General features: G+C 40.2%; 1 gene segment (V, D, J or C); it reads left to right on the top strand.

Annotated features, from left to right (window-relative positions):
- Positions 1 to 1,099: 1,099 nt before the first annotated feature.
- On the top strand, positions 1,100 to 2,386 carry LOC120034270. The segment is given in 5 exon segments: positions 1,100 to 1,114; positions 1,492 to 1,511; positions 1,688 to 1,697; positions 1,879 to 1,978; positions 2,079 to 2,386. Coding segments are annotated over 5 exon segments (453 nt in total).
- The last annotated feature ends 21,405 nt before the right edge of the window (positions 2,387 to 23,791 follow it).

The raw sequence follows: 23,791 nt of genomic DNA, 5'->3' as shown, positions 1-23,791 counted from the left end.
TTTATAGAATAATTAAGAGATACAGTACCAGTCAAAAGCCTTCTCATTCAAGGGTTTTTCTTTACTTGTACTATTTTCTACATTGTAGAACTATGACATAACTATGACATAACTATGACATAACATATATGGAATCATGTAGTAACCAAAAAAGTTACAAAATATATCAAAATATATTTTAGATTCTTCAAAGTAGCCACCCTTTGCCTTGATTACAGCTTTGCACATTCTTGGCATTCTCTCAACCAGCTTCATGAGGTAGTCACCTGGAATGCATTTCAATTAACAGGCGTTTCTTTCTTTCTTAATGCGTTTAAGCCAATCATTTGTGTTGTGACAAGGTAGGGGTGGTATACAGAAGATAGCCCTATTTGGTAAAGACCAATTCCATATTATGGCAAGAACAGCTCAAATAAGCAAAGAGAAACAACAGTTCATCATTACTTTAAGACATGAAGATCAGTCATTGCAGATAATTTCAAGAACTTTGAAAGTTTCTTCAAGTGCAGTCGCAAAAACCATCAAGCACTATGATGAACTGACTATCATGAGGAACTTATCCTCTGCTGCAAAGGATTTTGTGTTATTGACTGTACGTTTGTTTATGTGTAACTCTGGCTTGTTGTTTTTTCACACTGCTTTGCTTTATCTTGGCCAGGTCGCAGTTGTAAATTTGAAGTTGTTCTCAACTGGCCTACCTGATAAATAAGTTCATTAGAGCTAACTGCACCTCAGATTGCAGCCCAAATAAATGCTTCACAGAGTTCAAGTAACAGACACATCTCAACATCATGAATCAGGCCTTCATTTATATATTTTTATTTAACCTTTATTTAACTAGGCAAGAACAAACTCTTATTTACAATGACGGCCTAGGAACAGTGGGTTAACTGCCTTGTTCAGGGGCAGAACGACAGATTTTGACCTTTACCTTTTTTACCTCAGCTTGGGGATTCGATCTAGCAACCTTCCGGATACTGGCCCAACGCTCTAACCACTAGGCTGCCTGCCGCCCCTTCATGGTCAAATTGCTAAAAAAAACACTACTAAAGGATACCAATAAGAAAAAGAGACTTTCTTGGGCCAAGAAACATGAGCAATGGACATTAGACTGGTGGAAATATGTCCTTTGGTCTGATAACTCTGCCTTCTCTTTGTGAGACGTAGAGTAGGTGAACGGATGATCTCTGTTTGTGTGGTTCCCACCGTGAAGCATGGAGGAGGAGGTGTGATAGTGTGGGGGTGCTTTGCTGGTGACACTGTCAGTGATTTATTAGTAATTCAAGGCACACTTAACCAACACGGCTACCACAGCATTCTGCAGCGATACGCCATCCCATCTGGTTTACGCTTAGTGGGACTATGACCCAACACACTTCCAGGCTGTGTAAGGGCTATATGACCAAGAACGAGAGTGATGGAGTGCTGCATCAGATGACCTGGCCTCCACAATCACCTGACCTCAACCCAATTGAGAAGGTTTGGGATGAGTTGGTATTGGTATTATTTTGGTATTCTGAAGGTTGAAATGACGTGGAAACAACATTGTATCAACCTGTTTTTGCACAGTGCGATGCCCATTATCATACTATAATAACATGATAACAGCTTGTAGCAATATTAATCTACTGTTGTGAGGAATAATTAGTAAAGTAATTCTCACACTGTCTTCACAACTTTTCCTCAGGGTTTGTGTTGTAAATGGGAAATGTATTATCCATCAATTTACCTGATAAAACATATAGAATAAATAGAACAGCAGGATTGTATCATAGCAGAACATCTCAATATGGCCTAACAGGTGATTGGGCCTCCCAGTGAGGAGGAGCTCATGCAAAACTCTCCAGTCCTCCATCTTTATTTACGTCTCTGTTGTAGGAGAAATCTGCTGAGGACTGTCTCAACTACCTTCAGAGAACTACACATATCACCATGTTTCCTACCACAGCAGTATTCTTACTGACAGTCTATCTAACAGGTGAGGATACGGTATGTTTATTTATACTGTTTATCAAATAAACAAGTTGACATCAGATTTTAGTTTCAACTTCAACAACATCTCTGCTTTTTATCAACAGGTGTTCATGGTCAGACACTGACTGAGTCTGGACCAGTGGTTAAAAAGCCTGGAGAATCCCACAAACTGACCTGTACAGCCTCTGGGTTCACGTTCAGTAACTATTATATGGGCTGGATCAGACAAGAAAAAGGGAAAGAGTTTGAGTGGATTGGTCATATTCATGGTGGTAATACGTATTACTCCCAGTCATTTCAGGGTAGATTCACCCTCTCCAGGGATGACTCCAGGAGTAAACTGTACCTACAGATGAACAGCCTGAAGAGTGAGGACACAGCAGTGTATTACTGTGCCCGGTACACACAGTAAGAGAGAGTGGTGGGAGAGCTGTACAAAAACCACTTCCCCATGGAGCACAGACAACCTAATTTATTTCTGATTAATGGTTTAATAGCACAAGCTCAGCCATACTTAAAAAAACACACATAGTGTAGACACTGTACAGACTGTATAGGATTAATAATAATAATGATTAGGTGGGTGCTTATATTTGTCCTATTTCACACATGTACTAGTGGGTATTGTAAATTGTAAATGTATTTCTTTGCATAACCCACTCCCCCTGAGACACCCTCAGAGAGTGGAGTCATAGTCAGGATTACCAATAGTCAGCAGGCACCCATGTCATTTGTGTCCCATAAAGAATGTTCAATCATTCTAAGGAGTTACATCATATGTACCATATCTCCTATAAGTGTAGTATCAAAACGGATAAATGAACAGATCATTTTGAACAGATTACTTTAATGTCATTTTTAAGGGGTAAAATGTACAATCAGCCAGATAGGATAGTCACAAATTCTGACCAAATTTACTGAACATATCAGTGTAAACTGACTACTTAATCGTACATACTTAGAGTATGGAAGAAACATATTTACAGTTACTTTTGTCATAATTATTATGCTTTAAGTCACACAGAATCAACATATTTTCCATCATGTTGGTCAAGCTGATGTAAAGTAACTATTAATGCATCCATTCCACAGTCTAAGGGTTCATGTTTGATAATCCATTCTGTTCCACACCGGCCCTGCTCTCCTTTTCTCAGTGGTGTCTGTTTCTCTTACACACCCCACCCATCTCTCTTCCCCTCTGTGACCCTCACAGCTGTGTGGCACCACGCTTGGTGAACTCCAGTCTGTCACCTGCGTGTTTCAGGGTCCCAGTTTAGCATCTCTGATGATTCAGATAGACAGTTAAAGCAGTTAAGTAGCCCAGGGACTGCAGGGACTGTTCCTAAACACTTTCATGATCTAATTCTCACTACCTTGTTTCAGCTGAGGAGAAACTGACTTTTGCATAAGCCAGCTAGTGTCTGGTAATCATACAATGTTTCAACCACATGAACACTATTTGAATTTGGTTTGAATAAATGGTGAGAATGATCAAATAATCTGACAATTGAATCACTGTTTTATTTATATGATATACCTTGTCAACAGTTGTATTAGTTATATTATTTAATATTGTCAGTCATTCACTGCTACTCATCACACACAATGTTATTGACAGACCATATTCATGGTTTGTGTTGGTAATAAATATAACACACTTTTCAAGAATTGCATTGAACAATGAGTCCTTAACGAAAATAACAAACTTGGGCACCTCCACCTAAATACTTTACTATGTCTTCATTATAATTGTTTATAGGGGAGAGAGTTTAAGAATGTGTTTTATAAGGCATGTCTATCAAAATGAGTGTTGGGTGCAGTAGTTCAAAGCTACCCAAGCATGACTTCTACCCAGGATGCACCTGCACTCTGATAAAGCCATTTCCCTGTTATAGTATCTTGATGATTAACCTTAAAACAGGACCAATGTACAGTATCATTATACAAGTGCAGTAACATATAAGAAAACAACAGTGATCTACTGCAGATGTGGGAGAAAATGAAAAACGATCATTTCAAAAAGTAATTGAGTGAAGTTTAGTCATCTAATGGTTTGTTGATGGTTGCATTTTAGGGTACAGTACTTCTGGATGTGAATTATTCATTATTATTGTTATTTTGTTATTTAGGTTTACGTGTTGTTTAAAAAAAAACATTTGTAAGGTATTTTCTGAATGTATTGAACAGACAGAGAAAGAGGATAACAGTGATGAAAGGTTGTGTTAAGGGCAATAGGTCGGATTCAAAACTTTTCAGAACACGTTGTAATGACTTTCGTCGGTGGAAAGAGAGGAGGACCAAAGCGCAGCGTGGTACGTTTCCATATTTATTGGAATACTTTTTCAATACGAACAAAAACAATAAACAGACGAAAACCAACGAAGCTACAGTCCTGAACTAGTGAACATAGACCACATGAACGCACGAACAGGAACAATCACCCACAAACCAATAGTGAAAACAGGCAACCTAAATATGGTTCCCAATCAGAGACAACGTAAAACACCTGCCTCTGATTGAGAACCATATCAGGCCAATAAGACAAACCTAACCTAGAAACATAGAACATAGATTATACCCACCCAGCTCACGTCCTGACCAACTAAATAAAGACAAAACAAAGGAAATAAGGTCAGGAACGTGACACACGTATGAGACAACATACTGCAATTTCTTACAGGGGCCACTTGTATGAATGTGTTTGTTATATTATGGTGGGAAATATACAAATGTAATATGATTTCATATAAATTATTTCAGGATTCTTCTCAATACATTAAACATAATGTTCATATGAGAGATGTGAAAAAAAATACTTTACTGTTTAAACAACACAGAACATTTTTGCTGATTGACAATGATTGATGATGTCTGACTTTGTCTTAGAATTGATTGCCTTGAAACCACTTGTATATGCATGTGACATGCTACCACACATCCATGGTTGTCATGCAAATTCTGTCTCCCAAGTCTGTGTACTTTTGTGATGTTTCCTACTATCGGTGAATTGTCTTCCATCCTGAAAAGATTAGGCAAACTACACCTCCTCCTGGTCTTGCTGGGCCTCTGTAGTATGCACTCAATAATCTAGCAATTTATTGGAACAAAGTATTTTACATATAGAGATAATCATAATATCAATTGAGTTAACATATTTGTGATCTATTGTCTTCATTCTCTTTTCTCTATTAGGGGTATGTGGTCAAAGTATTGAGGCCATTCCCTCCAGTCCAGTCCTGAAAAATCCTGGAGAACCTCTCAGCCTCTCCTGTAAGGGAGCCTCTCCTGTAAGGGATCTGGCTTTACCTTTAGTAGCTACAACATGGCCTGGATACATCAACCTGCAGGAAGAGCACTTGAATGGATAGGCATTAATACTAGTTGAACTGCATATGCAAAAAGTGTTGAAGGACGGATAGAAGTCATCAGAGACAATTCTAACAGCATGGTGTATCTGAAGCTGTCTGGTCTGAGAGCAGAGGACTCTGCTGTGTATTACCGTGCAAGAGAGACACAGTGGTGTGAGTGAGTGGAGGATCTGTACAAAAACCCTTCAGAGAATCAAACTGGAGGCAGAGTCAACAGAGGGCAGTAGAGGATCAGTACAGCAGAGTAATACCACTCCACACATTTCTTGTTAACTTCTTATAGATGGTGGCAGTATTGAGTAGCTTGGATGAATAAGGTGCCCAGAGGTGCCCAGAGTAAACAGCCTGCTCCTCAGTCCCAGTTGCGAATATATGCATATTATTAGTACATTTGGATAGAAAACACTCTGAAGTTTCTAAAACTGTTTGAATGATGTCTGTGAGTATAACAGAACTCATATGGCAGGCAAAAACCTGAGAGAAAATCCAAACAGGAAGTGGGAAATCTGAGGTTGGTCGATTTTCAACTCAGCCCCTATTGAAAACACAGTGGGATAAGGCTTCCACTAGATGTCAACCGTCTTTAGAAACTTGAATGAGGCTTCTACTGTGATGTGGGGCTGAATGAGAGCTGAATGAGTCAGGTGTCTGGCAGAGAGCCACGGGCTGGTCATGCGCATTTCACATGAGAGGTAGCTCCGTTCCATTGCTTTTCTACAGACAATGCAATTCTCCGGTTGGAACGTTATTGAAGATTTATGATAAAAACATCCTAAAGATTGATTCTATACTTAGTTTGAAATGTTTCTACGACCTGTAATATAACTTTTTTAACTTTTCGTCCGACGTTCGGCTGGACCTGCACGAGCGTTTGGATTTGTGTACTAAACGCCCTAACAAAAGTAGCTATTTGGACATGAATGATGGACATTATCGAACAAATCAAACATTTATTGTGGAACTAGGATTCCTGGAAGTGCATTCTGATGAAGATCATCAAAGGTAAGTGAATATTTATAATGTTATTTCTGATTTCTTTTGACTCCAACATGGAGGATACTTTTTTTTCTTCTTTCTGAGCACCGTTCTCAGATTATTGCATGGTTTGCTTTTTCCGTAAAGCTTTTTTGAAATCTGACACAGCGGTTGCATTAAGGAGAAGTATATCTATAATTCCATGTGTAACACTTGTATTTTCATCAACATTTATGATGAGTATTTCTGTAAAATTGATGTGGCTATGCAAAATCACTGGATGTTTTTTGGAACTACTGAACGTAACGCGCCAATGTAAACTCAGATATTTTTATATAAATATGAACTTTATCAAACAAAAAATACATGTATTGTGTAACATGAAGTCCTATGAGTGTCATCTGATGAAGATCATCAAAGGTTAGTGATGAATTTTATCTCTATTTGTGCTTTTTGTGACTCCTCTCTTTGTCTGGAAAAATGGCTGTGTTTTTCTGTGGCTTGGTGGTGACCTAACATAATCATTTGTGATGCTTTTGCCGTGAAGCCTATTTGAAATTGGACACTGTGGTGGGATTAACAACAAGATTACCTTTAAAACAGTATAAGATACATGTATGTTTGAGGAATTTTAATTATGAGATTTCTGTTGTTTGAATTTGGCGCCCTGCACTTTCACTGGCTGCTGTCATATCGATCCCGTTAACGGGATTTCAGCCCTAAGATTAACAAACTATAGTTTTTCCAAGTCGGTTAAGACATCTACTTTGTGCCTGACACAAGTAATTTTTCCTTCAATTGTTTACAGACAGATTATTTCACTTATAATTCACTGTATCACAATTCCAGTGGGTCAGAAGTTTACATACACTAAGTTGACAGTGCCTTTAATTTAACAAGAATTTAAGCTTTCTGCCAATATCAGATATGTCTATGTCTTGGGAAATGTTCTTGTTACTTACAACCTCATGCTAATCGCATTAGCCTACGTTAGCTCAACCGTCCCGTGGACGGGACACCAATCCTGAAGAAAATCAGTCTGTGCGCGCGTGATGAAGAGTTTGTTTCAAAAGTACCCCGTTCAAAGGACTCACACAGAACAAATGTGGTCAACAGATGCCAAGAATCTCTGGCATTGTGTTGTGTGACAAAACTGCACATTTTAGAGTGGCTTTTATTGTCCCCAGCACAAGGTGGATCTGTGTAATGATCATGCTGTTTAATCAGCTTCTTAATATTCCACAACTGTCAGGTGGATGGATTATCTTGGCAAAGGAGAAATGCTCACTAACATGGATGTAAACAAATTTCTGCACAAAATTTGAGAGCAATAAGCTTTTTGTGTGTATGGAACCTTTCTGGGATTTTTTTTTTCAGCTCATGAAGCACGGGACCAACACTTAACATACTCCTGTTCAATATATAGATAGAGATAGGCTGTGGAACTCTGCAAACAGCGGAGTTCTACTTTAATTAAATGTCCCGAACATCAGAAACATTGTCTATGCTTCATGAATCGGCTCTCTGAGTTTTTCCTTATGTTGTGACCTGTGTTCTCTTCAGAAAGAGCAAAAAATACATTAAACACGCACAAGTCACTGTGTATTGGAGTCATCTTTTACAATGACAAGGATTTGCTCTATCCCTAATCTAACACAACTGAATCAGAACAGCTGCCTAAGGACATAAGGACCTTGACTGTCCAAAAGAAGAGGGTTCGCCAACTTTGACTTAACACTTAACAGTGACTTAACAGCGTGGAACATTGAATTGTGAAAAAGCATTTTATTTAATATCAAAGTGATATTTGACAACATTCCATATAGTAATACTATGTGTAGCTAATGTACGACTTTAGTTTTTAGTTATGTTACTCAAATTGAAATAATAGTGCTACGATTCTGTAAAATCACACATTAATATTAGCTGAGCATGGATTCTGCAGGAAGGTTTTTGACAGGGTAAAGAGTAAAAACTGTGTTGAATGCCAAGGTCAGAGACCACCAAGCAGGGTTCCACCAGACCTCTCTTAGAAAGAGTAGTGATGGGCATAAGGAAAGTAAATCAGTATTATTCTGCACACTCTGCATTGATGCATACAATCCATGGTCTCTTCATAGGCTATATGATTATACATTCTTACATTTATGAGGCAATCAGTAGAGCTTACTAAATGGTAAGAAATACATTTGACTGTCCCATGTGACCAAGTTAACCATGAATGTACCCATCCAGACAACAACTGTGGTCATGTTTTAAGGCACTGAGCAGAGGAACTGGCTGGTATTTTCTCTTTTCTCTTTCACTCCTCTTTGGATCAACAACATGCACCTCCTGTATGCTATGAAAAAGCTCTACTTTAGTACCCATCTCCAATTCAACAAACCCATCTCTGCTAAATGACTATAGGCCTGTAGCATTAATGTCGCTGGCAATTAAGTCTAGTATTATTAATGTGTACTGACTCTCTCTTTCTGACCCTTTCCTCTCCCCCTGGGGCGTCCTCCTGGACTCGCCCGGTGGCCGGAACTGGGGCTGCGGCCAGAACTTGGTTGGGCGGTAGCTTTTGGGGGCATCATAACTATTAGAATGTGATGACAATATTTCATATGGCACGCTTGTGTCAGAAAGAGAATGACCAAAATATAGACAGAGGTGAAAATGGCCAGGCCACAGAGGGTCACCACCACAGCATCCGTGTTGGTCCTGTAAACATGACCACTGCACCGCCCCCTTCAGGTCCCTCTTCGCCATCCTCTTCCTCACCTGAGAGGTGAAAAACAAGGACATAGAAAGGGGAATAAAGGCTTTTGTACTTTTCTGATTTCAATGTCAATAAAATGTCAGCTTAACTGGTCACATTTTACTCACGTTAGACCAACAATAACTGCAGAAAGTGCATTGTATAACTCTCGAATTACACAATGGCGGTTGGGTGACCTAACAAGTCTCATCCCTGATTGGACTAAAACTCTTCAACCTATAACAAAGTGCCTAGGTAGATTGGAGCCATCATTGTACACACACAGCTCACAATGAAAACCATCTTATTTCTGAGTACTTTGTTATGACATGATCCAATCAATGTCAGACATCTTACCTGATAAGAGCAGAGCAGGGCCAGGAGCCCTAGGAAGAGGCAGTTGCAGAACATGGTGCTAAACACAGAGCAACAGAAGTAGTCTTTAATCTGGACTCCTATGTGTCCTAGAGCCTGTTGCTGTTGTGGCTGTCGGGGTCGTCTGGGCCGGCCTGAGCGTCCACGGTCTCCCTTCTCTTCCTCTTCCTCTTCTTCTCCCTCCTCTTCAACATCACCATAGTGATCCATCTCTATGTCAGCTTCACCAAACCTGCACTTCAGGCATATCAAAATCAAATCCTTCCTCCATGACTGTCCAAATGACATTAATTTTGAACTAAAGGTTTCACCAGGTATCTCTCCAATTCCCTCTCATACACTGTATACCATGTATCTCATACACTTGATGCTTAACGTCTGTAACATGCGGTGTGAACTAGCTACACTCCTAAGTAGAGACTGTATATCCCTCCTTCAACCACAGCACCATCCTCTCTCAACACTATCTCTTGCTGCACTAGATTTGCAGAATGGTTTAATGTTCCACATCTCTGTGGTGAATGACACATCGAGCTAACTAACTATCTGACCTAGAATCTCTGACCATGAATTCTGTGGTAGGTCAAAACCACCACCTACCCAACAGCAGCACTATCTCCTGATGTAATAGACAGCTTCTTTATTAATACTATCTTAGTCTCTCACAGTCTGTGGTCCCCACGGGGGGAAAAACTCTAAATCCTCCATGATCACTGTACAACAACATTGTTGAGTTAGTCATGTATGTTTGCATGGAAATCTGTACAATATAAGCATTTTTTCCAGATCCTAGGTTGATGTCTCAATATTGACTCCTGTTTACTCTGTTTACTCTGACTACTGTTTACTCAATAAAAGACAGAGCATATGCAAATAATCCCCTCTGATAATAACTGTATATCAATGACCAGCTCTGAGGGGCAGCCACACACACACACACACAGACACACACAGACACACCACTTTCATCACTGCAACCATCCTGTCTGTCAGTACCCAGACAGACACTGTCTGCCATACAACAGAGAAACATGTTTCTTACGTCTCTCCTCCTCCTGGCCTTCCTGCCATGTAAGTGGGGTCATTTTAATCTCTTCAAATACAGGGTACGAAACAAGATTGGACATTAAATCCAGTAAATAAGGTTGCTTTGCCCATGTGTTCATTTTTTTATAAAGAAGTAGATGGTTGGAAAAATAAATGTATTCTCTTTTCGTCAGGTTAAGTTTCCTGTCTGTCTCTCTCTTCTCCCTGCTCTCTTTCAGATACACAGCATTAGTTTGACCTCCTCCCCTGCTCAACTCAAACCTCCTGCAGAGTCAGTGAAACTATCTTGCCAAGTCTCTGGCTATGCCCTGACAAGCCAAGGTACAGCTTGGATACGACATCAGCCAGGGAAAACACTGGAGTGGATTGGGATCATCTGGGGTGGTGGATCCATCACTTCTGGAGCCTCTTTTAAGAGCAGATTCACCATCTCCAGAGACAGTAGTAATGTACTGTACTTAGACATCAGCAGTCTGCAGGCTGAGGACACAGCTGTGTATTATTGTGCTCGGTAGTCACAGTGATACAAACCAGCACTAGACCTGTACAAAAACTCACCCACCCCATAAACGGTTGGAGTTATATGTACCCACCAGGAGTGGGCGATCTTAGCCTTTACATGAAATACATCCTACTATGATGTGATGACTGTATGAACTAGATGTAGTATCAGTCACTAGTCATAACATAGGACTACTGTAGGATATGAACAGATATAGGTATAACACAATACCCTCACTATTAAACATGTGGTATAATCAGTGGTGTACAAGTAAAGACATAGTAAATGACTCAAGTAAAAGTGAAATGCACCCAGTAAAATACTACTTGAGTAAAAGTCAAAAAGTATTTGGTTTTAAATATACTTAAGTATTAAAAGTAAATGTAATTGCTCAAATATACATAAGTATCAAAAGTAAATGTATAAATCATTTCAAATTCCTTATTAAGCAAACCAGATGGCACAATTTTCCAGTTTTTTTTAATTGACGGATAGCCAGCGGCACACTCCAACACTACAAATGAAGCATGTGTGTTTAGTGAGTCCGCCAGATCAGAGGCAGTAGGGATGACCAGGGATGTTCTCTTGATAAGGGCGTGAATTGGACCATTTTCCTGTCCTACTAAGCATTCAAAATGTAATGAAAACTTTTGGATGTCAGGGAAAATGTATGGAGTAAAAAGTACATTATTTTCTGTAGTGAAGTAAAAGTAAAACTACTCAAAAATATAAATTGTAAAGTGAAGTACAGACACCTCCAAAAATTACTTAAGTAGTACTTTAAAGTATTTTTACTTAAGTACTTTGCACCATTGATTAACATGTTATTCAACAAATACATATTGTGGGATTGATTCAGAGGTTGTTTCAGAAGTATGCTTCTTTATCATGCTATGACAACATGATGGCAGCTTGTACCAGTATTACTTTACTGTCATGAGAAATAATTTGTACATTAATTTTGAAACTGTCCTTACAACTCCTCCTCAGGTTTGTGATGTAATGGAAATGTATTCTCCATCAATTTACCTGATAAAATAGATGGAACACAAACAGCTGGATTTCTTCTTCATGACAGAGCATCTCAAGATGACCTCATACCAGGTGATCTGTGGGTATCTATCAAAGCCTCTTGTGATTGGTCCTCCCAGTAAGGAGGAGCTCATGCAAAACATTCTAGTCCTCCATCTTTATTAATGTCTCTGTTGAAGGTTTTATCTGCTGAGGACTGTCTCAACTACCTTTAGAGAACTACACAGATCACCATGTTTCCTACCACAGCAGTATTCTTACTGACAGTCTATCTAACAGGTGAGGAAACAGTATGTTTAATTATAATGTCTATCAAATAAACAAGTTGATATCAGATTTTAGCTTCAACTTCAACAACATCTCTGCTTTCTATTTCAACAGGTGTTCATGGTCAGACACTGACTGAGTCTGGACCAGTAGTTAAAAAGCCTGGAGAATCCCACAAACTGACCTGTACAGCTTCTGGGTTCACATTCAGTAGCTATGAGATGAACTGGATCAGACAGTCTCCTGGAAAAGGACTGGAGTGGATTGCTTATATTAGCACACAGAGTAATCCAATCTCTTATTCCCAGTCAGTCCAGGGTAGATTCACCATCTCCAGAGATGACTCCAGCAGTAAACTGTACCTACAGATGAACAGCCTGAAGAGTGAGGACACAGCAGTGTATTACTGTGCTAGAGAGTCACAGTGGTAAACTAATGGGAGAAGCCGTACAAAAACCACTTCCGCATTCAGCACAGACAATCTTATTTATTTCTGATGAACGTTAATAGCAATATGTTTACAAGCACCGCAACACATTTGTTTTTACAATAATAACTTAATACATATAGTATAGGATTACCAATAATGAGAAAACAATGTTTAACCATTCTAGAGTGTAGTGTTAGAAACTGACACATTATAAATATTTTACCACCATCTGCACTGATATTCCCAGTGCTTTTATACTCATTATCTTCATTATGCAAATATAATCTCACCCCTCGCTTCATCTCACTCTCCGTTATACACTGCTCAAAAAAATAAAGGGAACACTTAAACAACACAATGTAACTCCAAGTCAATCACACTTCTGTGAAATCAAACTGTCCACTTAGGAAGCAACACTGATTGACAATACATTTCACATGCTGTTGTGCAAATGGAATAGACAAAAGGTGGAAATTATAGGCAATTAGCAAGACACCCCCAATAAAGGAGTGATTCTGCAGGTGGTGACCACAGACCACTTCTCAGTTCCTATGCTTCCTGGCTGATGTTTTGGTCACTTTTGAATGCTGGCGGTGCTCTCACTCTAGTGGTAGCATGAGACGGAGTCTACAACCCACACAAGTGGCTCAGGTAGTGCAGCTCATCCAGGATGGCACATCAATGCGCGCTGTGGCAAGAAGGTTTGCTGTGTCTGTCAACGTAGTGTCCAGAGCATGGAGGCGCTACCAGGAGACAGGCCAGTACATCAGGAGACGTGGAGGAGGTCGTAGGAGGGCAACAACCCAGCAGCAGGACCGCTACCTCCGCCTTTGAGTAGGAGGAGCACTGCCAGAGCCCTGCAAAATGACCTCCAGCAGGCCTCCAGCAGTGTATAATGCTCTTTGTCTGTCTGTCCTACATTAGAAAGACAGGTTCCAAAAGGATTCTTCAGCTGTCCCCATATTAGAACCCTTTTGGGTTCCATATAGAACCCTCTGTGAAAATAGTCCTACATGGAACCAAAAAGGGTTCTTCCAAGGATTCTCCTATGGAGACAGCCAACTAACCCGTTTAGGTTCTAGATAGCTCCTTTTTTTCTAAGCATGTGGTATGTCTCTCTGAGTCCTGGAGAGTAGAGAAGAGCAGCTCCCACCAGTTCAGCTTCAACACAAACCATGTTCCCTGCATCTCTGCTGTTGCTGCTGGCAGCTGCCTCCTGTGAGTTCCTGACTGTAGTCTGATCAGTAAAACTTGTGTTGCTGTGATACTGATGTGACTCCTTGATTGATCTGACCTGTCATTCCTCTTCCTCCTCAGGTGTTCACTGTCAGGTCGTACTCACACAGGCTGAACAGTCAGTCCAGGGGACCCCTGCAGGATCCCTCAAACTCACATGTGCCTGCAGTGGATTCACTCTAAGCAGCTCTTATATGCACTGGATCAGCCAAGCACCTGGAAAAGGACTTGAATGGATAATTTACTAACATTCAGACCGAAGTAAGAGCATTGCCCAGGTAGTACAGGATCGATTCACAGCATCGAAGGACAGCACTAATTCTATCTGTTCATGAGTCAGTTGAAGCCATAGGATTCTGCAGTGTATTACTGTGCTAGAGACTCACCATGGTTAAACTAATGAGAAGAGCTGTACAAAAACCATCTGGTAGAGAAAGGAAGGACGTGCACAAACACACAGACACACGTATAGTATGACCAGCAGACTATGTCAAGTGGATACATGAGGAACAATTCTAATGATGTATCAAATAATAACACAATGATACACCTGTTAAATACATTTAGCTAGTGTTGTTGATGCACCAACAGGGGGCACTCTCTCTCCATATGAATAAAATAAAGACCAGTACTGATGAAGGGTCTGATAATTAGTTTTATTACAAGAAAAAAGTATAATATGGATGTTGATTCATAATGCTTTAGTTTGTCAAAACAAAAGTAGTGTCTTAAATATGTTTCATCCACCACAAGTATTAACTAATGCTGTAAATGTAGCGTTTCAGTTTTACCCCAACCTCCTATTCAAAAAGATCACCTAAAGAGGGTCTCTGAGTTTTGAGAGTGTGCAACGATTGTCGTCTGGAGAAAGAGAAGAGGACCAAAGTGCAGCGTGATACGTATCCATAATACATTTAATCAAGATGAATACACGAACAAAAACAACAAAACGACCAACGAACAGTTCTGACAGGTGCAACAACACTAACCAGAAAATAACCACCCACAAACAAAAGTGGGAAAACAGGCTCTCAATCAGAGACAACGATAGACAGCTGCCTCTGATTGAGAACCATACCAGGCCAAACACATAGAAATAGAAAACCTAGACCTATAACATAGAATACCCACCCACATCACACCCTGACCAAACTAAAAATAGAAACATACAAAGCAATCTACGGTCAGGGCGTGACAGTGTGTAAAGTTTGTGTCCGGTAATAGTGGGAGATGGTCCTGTGGTGTCTCTTACCCTTTTATATATATCCCCTCCCCCTTTACGTCAATGCAAACCTGGTTCTCTCCCTACTTAAACCGTATATGGCTGTCTGTGTGTCTGTCCTCGTACGTCCCTCTGTGTCCTGGAGAGTAGATGTCACGCCCTGACCTTAGAGATCCGTTTTATGTCTCTATTTGGTTGGTCAGGGCGTGAGTTTGGGTGGGCATTCTATGTCTGGTGTTCTATGTTGTCCTTGTTTTGTATTTCTATGTGTTTGGCCTGGTATGGTTCCCAATCAGAGGCAGCTGTCTATCGTTGTCTCTGATTGAGAACCATACTTAGGTACCCTGTTCCCACCTGTGTTTGTGGGTAGTTGTTTTCTGTTTAGTGTGTGTCGTCACCTTACAGAACTGTTCGTTTGTCGTTTTGGTCAGTGTTCAGTTTATTGATTAAAATGAACACTTACCACGCTGCATTATTTTCTTTCCCAGGTGTACAGAGTTATGAACTCTCTCAGCCAGCATCCATGACTGTCCAGCCAGGTCAACCACTGACCATCTCCTGTAAGGTCTCATATTCAGTTACTAGCTATTATACATCTTGGATCCGACAACCTGCAGGGAAAGCACTGGAGTGGATTGGAAATGTATATTCTGGAGACACACAATACAAGGATTATCTGAAGAACAAGTTCAGCCTCTCAGTAGACTCTAGCAGTAATACTGTGTTTTTAAAAGGTGTAACGTCAGCCTTCTTCCTCTTTGTCTGAAGAGGAGGTGTAGCAGGGATCGGACCAAGACGCAGCGTAGCTCGTGTTCAACATGTTTTTAATAAACAAGACGAAACTGTGAACACTTACAACTAACAAAATAACAAACGTGGCAAACTGAAACAGCCCTATCTGGTGCAGAGAAAACACAGAGACAGGAAACAACCACCCACAAACCCCAACACAAAACAAGCCACCTAAATATGATTCACAATCAGAGACAACCCAAAACACCTGCCTCTGATTGAGAACCATATTAGGCCAAACATAGAAACAGACAAACTAGACACACAACATAGAATGCCCACCCAGCTCACGTCCTGACCAACACTAAAACAAGCAAAACACACAAGAACTATGGTCAGAACGTGACAAAAGGGCAGAACCTTCAGACTGAAGGCACAGCTGTGTATTATTGTGCCTACCCTCACAGTGATACAAACCAGCACAAGAGCTGTACAAAAACCAACCTCTTGGGATATGCTGTATAGAATATGGAAGCTGAAGAGCAGACGTAATTCTCCTCAGTTCCACTCAAATCATGGAAAAATATATGTTTTATCCATAAAATACTCAATGAGAAAGTTTAGCCAATCTCCTTTATATTTTACCTTTATTTAACTAGGCAAGTCAGTTAACTTCTCTGCGCTACGAATCCCGTTAGCGGGATCACTTTCCTAAACAACCGCTAGAATTGCAGGGCGCCAAATGCAAAAATATTACTACAAATATTTATAATCATGCAATCACAAGTGAAATATACCAAAACACAGCTTAGCTTGTTGTTAATCCACCTATCGTGTCAGATTTTGAAAATATACTTTACAGCGAAAGAAATCCAAGCTTTTGTGAGTGTAGCAATCAATGCTAGAACAGTTAGCCTTATATTAGCTTGGTTAGCTTGGTCACGAAAGTCAGAAAAGCAATAGAATTAATCGCTTACCTTAGATAATCTTCGGATGTTTGCACTCACGAGACTCCCAGTTACACAACAAATGTTATTTTTGTTCGATAAATATTACTTTTATCACAAAGAAACGCCATTTGGGTTGCGCATTATGTTCAGAAAACCAAAGCATTGTTCCGTTTGACAATTTCCAAAAAGTATCCGTAATGGTCGTAGAAACATGTCAAATGTTTTTTATAATCAATCCTCAGGCTGTTTTTAACAAACATAATCGATAATATTTCAACAAGACCATAACCTATTCATTAAGATAGAAAAGGAAAATGGAGAGCTCCTCTCGCGCGCACAGGAACTATTCGGAGGACACCTGACTACTTTTGAAATATCACGCTAATTTTTCAAAATAAAAGCCTGAAACTATGTCTAAAGCCTGGTCACAGCCTGAGGAAGCCATTGGAAAAGGAATCTGGTTGATACCCCTTTAAATGGAAGAAAGACGGTCCAGGAAACACTGATTTTTTATTTTTAATATCACTTCCGGGTTAGATTTTCTCAGGTTTTCGCCTGCATATACGTTGTTACGCACGCCTCTGAGAAGAGGGAACGCAACTCCCTGCTACAACTCAACTCTCTGTGAAGTGCAAGAGGTATGGACTGCAGGTGCAAGAAAGGACGACAAAGGCAGAATTTACCGTTTACTAGGATTTATTTTCTTACACGGTAATATGGGGAAAAGGGGCTGGACGGGAACCAAAGCAAAGAAAGTAAATATCAAAGTTCCCCCTCTCCTATCTAACCTGCCTACCCACTTAACTTACCTAACTTAGCACCACCTGGTGCCCTAACCAAAATACAGGGGGTGGTCCGCCCAGGTCTTACCTAGTGTGCCTAGACAGTAAATATACTACGGGTATATGTATGCCCGCGGGCCTCTTGCCTAAGCACTCCCAAAGTGCCTTCCCCTTCCCCCCTGGGAACAAATGAAACAGAATAATTATTAACAATTTCACAAACACTCACAAACACAGGACATAGCAAAGCTGCTACCAACAACAACTAATATAGTACATACCAACACTTTCTGATACACAACCAACACTATCCAAAACATTCAATCTCCCTCTAATCTCTCTCCTCTCTCTCTAATCTCTCTGCTAAATATTCAATCTCTCTCTAATCTCTCTCCCGATCTCATCTCCTTTTCTTCTGAACAGAACACTGGCTTTTATATCTTCAGGTGGCAATGGTGATTAGAGTCAGCTGCTTCTTGACGAGGGGGCGGGGTCAGCTCCAATCATCAATTAGCCTGGGGTCGACCAATCATCTGGTTGGGGAGTACTTCAGGAAGCCATCTCCTGAAACACACACTCAAATACAAACTAAAACACAGAAACTGGGGAACGTAACATACGTCTGTTATACTCACAGACAATATTTTGACAGTTTTGGAAACTTTGGAGTGTTTTCTATCCTAATCTGTAAATTATATGCATATTCTACGATCTGGGCCAGAGAAAATGACTGTTTACCTTGGGAACGTTATTTTAAGAAAAAAATTTATTCTGACCCCTAGCACTATTAAGAACAAATTCTTATTTTCAATGACGGCCTAGGAACAGTGGGTTAACTGCCTTGTTCAGGGGCAGAAGGACAGATTTTTACCTTGTCAGGTCGGGGATTCGATCGTGCAACCTTTCGGTTAATTAGTCCAACGCTCTAACCGCGAGGCTACCTGCCGTCCTTTGTTAATAAATTAGAGGTGAACTGGTCAATATACCAAATGCCCCTAAAATAACGGTGGACAACTTATGCTAAATTGTGATACAAAATATTGACTAGCCTTACCACTAGGTTCTGTAACAATACATGGGGTAACATACCAAAATTACTGAAATTATACAACATTATGACAAGCTATAGGACACAGCCATTCATCTTCCTTGGCCAAAATATGGTGCCGCAATTTATCACTGTCACAACTGGAACTAATTATTTACACATACAAAAGGTATGTATACACTGTATGTACAGTATGTATGTACAGTGCCTTCGGAAAGTATTCAGACCCCTTGACTTTTTCACACATTTGGTTACGTTACAGCCTTATTCTAAAATGTATTAAATAAACTGAAATCTTCAGCAATCTACACACAATACCCCACAATGACGAAGCAAAAACAGGTTTTTAGAATTTTTGCTAATTTATTAAAAATAAAAATCATAAATAACTCATTTGCTATGAGACTCGAAATTGAGCTCAGGTGCATCCTGTTTCCATTGATCGTCCTTGAGATGTTTCTAAGACTTGATTGGAGTCCACCTGTGGTAAATTCAATTGATTTGACATGATTTAGAAAGGCACACACTCGTCTATATAAAGGTACCACAGTTGACAGTGCATATCAGAGCAAAAACCAAGCAGTGAAGTCAAAGGAATTGTCTGTAGAGCTCCGAGACAGAATTGTGTCGAGGCACAGATCTGGGGAAGGGTACCAAAACATTTCTGCAGCATTGAAGGTCCCCAAGAACACAGTGGCCTCCATCATTCTTAAATGGAAGAAGTTTGGAACCCCCTTGACTCTGCCTTGAGCTGGTCACCCGGCCAAACTGAGCAATCAGGGGAGAAGGGCCTTGGTCAGGGAGGTGAAAAAGAACCCGATGGTCACTCTGACAGAGCTCTAGAGTTCCTCTGTAGAGATAGGAGAACCTTCCAGAAGGACAACCATCTCTGCAGCACTCCACCAATCACGCCTTTATGGTAGAGTGGCCAGGCGGAAGCCACTCCTCAGTAAAAGGCACATGACAGCCCGCTTGGAGTTTGCCAAAAGGCACCTAAAGTCTCTCAGACAATGAGAAACAAGATTTTCTGCCTGATGAAACCAAGATTGAACTCTTTGGCCTGAATGCCAAGCGTCACGTCTGGAGGAAACCTGGCACCATCCCTTTGGTGAAGCATGGTGGTGGCAGCATCATGCTGTGGGGATGTTTTTCAGAGGCAGGGACTGGGAGACTAGTCAGGATCGAGGGGATGATGTACAGAGCAAAGTACAGAGAGATCATTGATGAAGACCTGCTCCAGAGTGCTCAGCACCTCAGACTGGGGTGAAGGTTCAACTTCCAAAAGGACAATGACCCTAAGCACACAGCCAAGACCACTCAGGAGTGGCTTTGGGACAAGTCTCTGAATGTCCTTGAGTGGCCCAGCCAGAGCCTGGACTTGAACCCAATCTAACATCTCTGGAGAGACCTGAAAATAGATGTGCAGCAACACTCCCCGGCCAACCTGGCAGAGCTTGAGGATCTGCAGAGAGGAATGGGAGAAGCTCCCCAAATCCAGGTGTGCCAAGCTTGTAGCATCATACCCGAGAAGACTCAAGGCTGTAATTGTTGACAAAGATGCTTCAACAAAGTACTGAGTGAAGGGTCTGTATACTTATGTAAATGTGATATTTGCAAACATTTCTAAAAACTGGATGCTTTTATAGTGGAGATCAAGTTTATAAATAGCTTGGCTGTGCTGATGAGACAGTGGATTGCGCAGTCAGATGGAACAGAGTAAATATGCATTTAAACGTCATAGATTTAGCCGGTGATAACTTGTGGAATAGACACCGGCTGGAATGCGGTTTTAACCAATCAGCATTCAGGATTAGACTGGATAATTGAAAACAATCACAGCATGGTACTTAATTGTTACTCAGAAATGATTTCATGTTGAGATAAAAATGGCTGCATTGGACTTCTAACAAACTATTCAGGCCATATGAACAGTAGTGGTGCATTGGTTAAATCACTGGGGAAGCCAGATTAAAAAAAACGCCATATTACAACCTATGTGTTGTGATAATTGCGCTGTTTGCTCTATAACCTGTTTGTTCATATGCCTTGCGACCATGATATATAGGCCTAAAGGCAGAGACAATAGAAGACACTGTGGCAGAATAAATTCAACCACACCTTTGTTTCATCACAAAACCGGAGAGCAACAGCTGTCCTGTGGAGTCCACAAAGCATATTGCATGTAACAAATAGTTACATGACCAAAAGCATGGTCAAGCAAGTTAATAATGTTTCAATCATTTTCAGACCACTAATCAACTATTGATTTAGAACCACAGAGTTAACGCAAGTCGCAAAGAAAACAGGAGCTGCCTCCACTTTTCCAGCACCATTTCAACTTCAACATGTCAACATCCTCAAATTACCTATGCTTAATCTAATACAGTGACAACTAAAAGATAACAAAAACAATTTAGTTCAAGCAGCATAAATTAAATATGATGTGGCTGTCCATGTTTCTGATTTATGTGTGTGTGTGTGGGTGTGTGTGTGCATGCGTGCGTGTGTGTTCGTGCAAGTAGAAAAAACATGTTGACTCGCCAAAGCCATCCTCCTCTCTTTCATGTTGATGAAACGGTCTATCAATCTGTCATACAACACACACTTTTATTTTTGGTTGTCTTAGGCTACCTAGCTAAAATGCTTGCTCGCTAAGCTAACTTCCTTTCATGGGCAACGTTAGCTAGTTAACATTAGCCTCCTACAGTACATCTAGCTACATATTGAACTTCAAGCCTCTCAGGCCAGGGGCACAATGTATGAATTAATGGTTGGTTCAGAATCGCCATTATAATCATTGGCCAGTAGGGAGAATTAAGTAAAACCACAAGTTCAAATCTCCTTCCATGGCTAATATATGAAAGGGACAATTTTAGCTAGCTAGCTAGCAACTCGAGGACAACAACATAACGAGATGCAACAATTCAAGTTGTTTCTGTCAATGACGTATGCTCTTAGTGCGATTTCATAGGAGTGATGCCAAATCCAAACTGGCATCCCTTTATATTTTTTTTGGTGTGCCAGGACCATTCACAGTTCAGCTCACTCAGTTCAGCTCAACACTGATTGGCTATTATTTGAACCTTTTTTTATCAAGGGAGGCCAAATGCTCGCTGGCTTCCCTTGCATTCAATGCTACGGGCGGCAACAATGTCATACTCTTTTGGACCAGACAGCATCATATAAATGGCCTACACATACAGAGACAAATATCGCTCGGATGCTTTCTCCAGTGAGATACATTTAGCCTCTTGCAAATTGAAGGACAATTAGGAAACACAGAGAGACGAAAGATAAAGATTAAAAAAATGTATCGGTCAATTTTTTGGGGAAGCCTGGCTTCCCTTGGCATCCATGAATTCCTGCCACTGCATATGAAGCTGTTCCCCATCTCTGAGTTCTCTATATTATATTATGGCATATACATTTTATTGTATATTATGTGTTCCTGTACCCTACTGCCCTGTAAGCAGGAGTCAATGCATAACTCTGAGCTATTCCATCACTACTTATCTCACTGCAGAGTAGAGAAGAGGGACTGAAGCACTGACTATATTGAGGAACAGAGACACATCATAACTACTAATAATTAATCATGACATTTACTATTGTGGCTCTACTGATAACAATGGGCTTGACAGGTGAACACTATTAGACTGTTTTTATTTGATACAGAATGATCAGAGGTTTTGAGTCCAGTGATTTACTCTAATGTTACTTTGTTTCAACAAGTGTTCATGGTCAGACACTGACTGAGTCTGGACCAGTGGTTAAAAATCCTGGAGAATCCCACAAATTCATTAAGGAATGCTGTGCCATTAGCAAAAACATTGAAAACATTAATTATTGTGTTATAATAACATGCTGTAAACAAAGAGAGAATCCACATTTCACTCAACTTTGTATTTAATTTAACAGTTCATAATGCAGGTTGGTTCAGCTTATAACAGTCAATCGATTTATTCATTTTTATACTAGTTATTTACAGTGGTGGAAAAAATACCCAATTGTTATACTTGAGTAAAAGTAAAGATACCTTAATAGAAAATGACTTAAGTAAAAGTGAAAGTCACCCAATAAAAGCATTTGGTAGGGATGACCAGGGATGTTCTCTTGATAAGTGCGCGAATCGGTCCACTTTCCTGTCATGCTAGGCATTCAAAATGTAATGTGTACTTTTGGGTGTCAGGGAAAATGTATGGAATAAAAAGTGCATACATTTATTTAGGAATGTTGTAAAAAAGTATAAAAAGTAAAGTAAAGTACAAATACCCCAAGAGACTAGATAAGTCTTTTTACTTAAGTATTTTACACCACTGGTTATTTATTTTGACTCTACTTATACTAATAAATGCCATACTGTTTGTGCTTGTACTTGATTCATCACATACATATAGGGTTTTTGTACTGGTCTGCTGCTGGTTTGTATCACTGTGGCCACCGAGCACAATAATACACAGCTGTGTCTTCAGTCTGCAGATTCTGTCCTTTTAAAAACACTGTGTTGCTAGAAGTGTCTCTTGTGACACTGAACCTGTCTTTTAGGGAACTTTGAGAGTTTGAGCTTCCATCATAATAGATGGTCCAAATCCATTCAAGTGCTTTTCCTCCAGGCTGACGGATCCAACCTATTCCATAGACGTTGCTGCTATCAGTCAGAGAATAACCAGAGACTTTACAGGTGATGCTCAAAGACTCCCCAGGCTTTACACCCAATGAGCTTGGTTGGGTGAGCTCAAGACCGCAGTGCACACCTGTCAATAGAAGAATTAGAATGAAAACAATCTATGGATTTACAGAGTAATCAGAAAAGTCATTTAACAGTGGAATATATTGATATAGAACAACAAATAACGTTTTCAATTTCAAAAACAAAAATCTAAGGAGACTCACATGATGCAGCTACAAGCAGCAGCAGCAGAGATGCAGGGAACATGGTTTGTATTCAAGCTGGGTTGGTCGATGCTGGACTCTTAACTCTTACTGAAAGAGAGACAGACACTCTACTTTATATAGACAAAAGGGATGTAACTTTGCATAGACCTGAGAGTTAACCCCATGGAGATGCAAATATATTCTGTGTACCAAGAGTCAATGTCTCCTCCCAT

The sequence above is a fragment of the Salvelinus namaycush genome, chromosome 41 (genome assembly GCF_016432855.1).
Source record: "Salvelinus namaycush isolate Seneca chromosome 41, SaNama_1.0, whole genome shotgun sequence".
Taxonomy (NCBI): Eukaryota; Metazoa; Chordata; class Actinopteri; order Salmoniformes; family Salmonidae; genus Salvelinus; species Salvelinus namaycush.
Note: the sequence above shows the minus strand (reverse complement) of the source record. Positions and strands in the feature narration are given on the sequence as shown.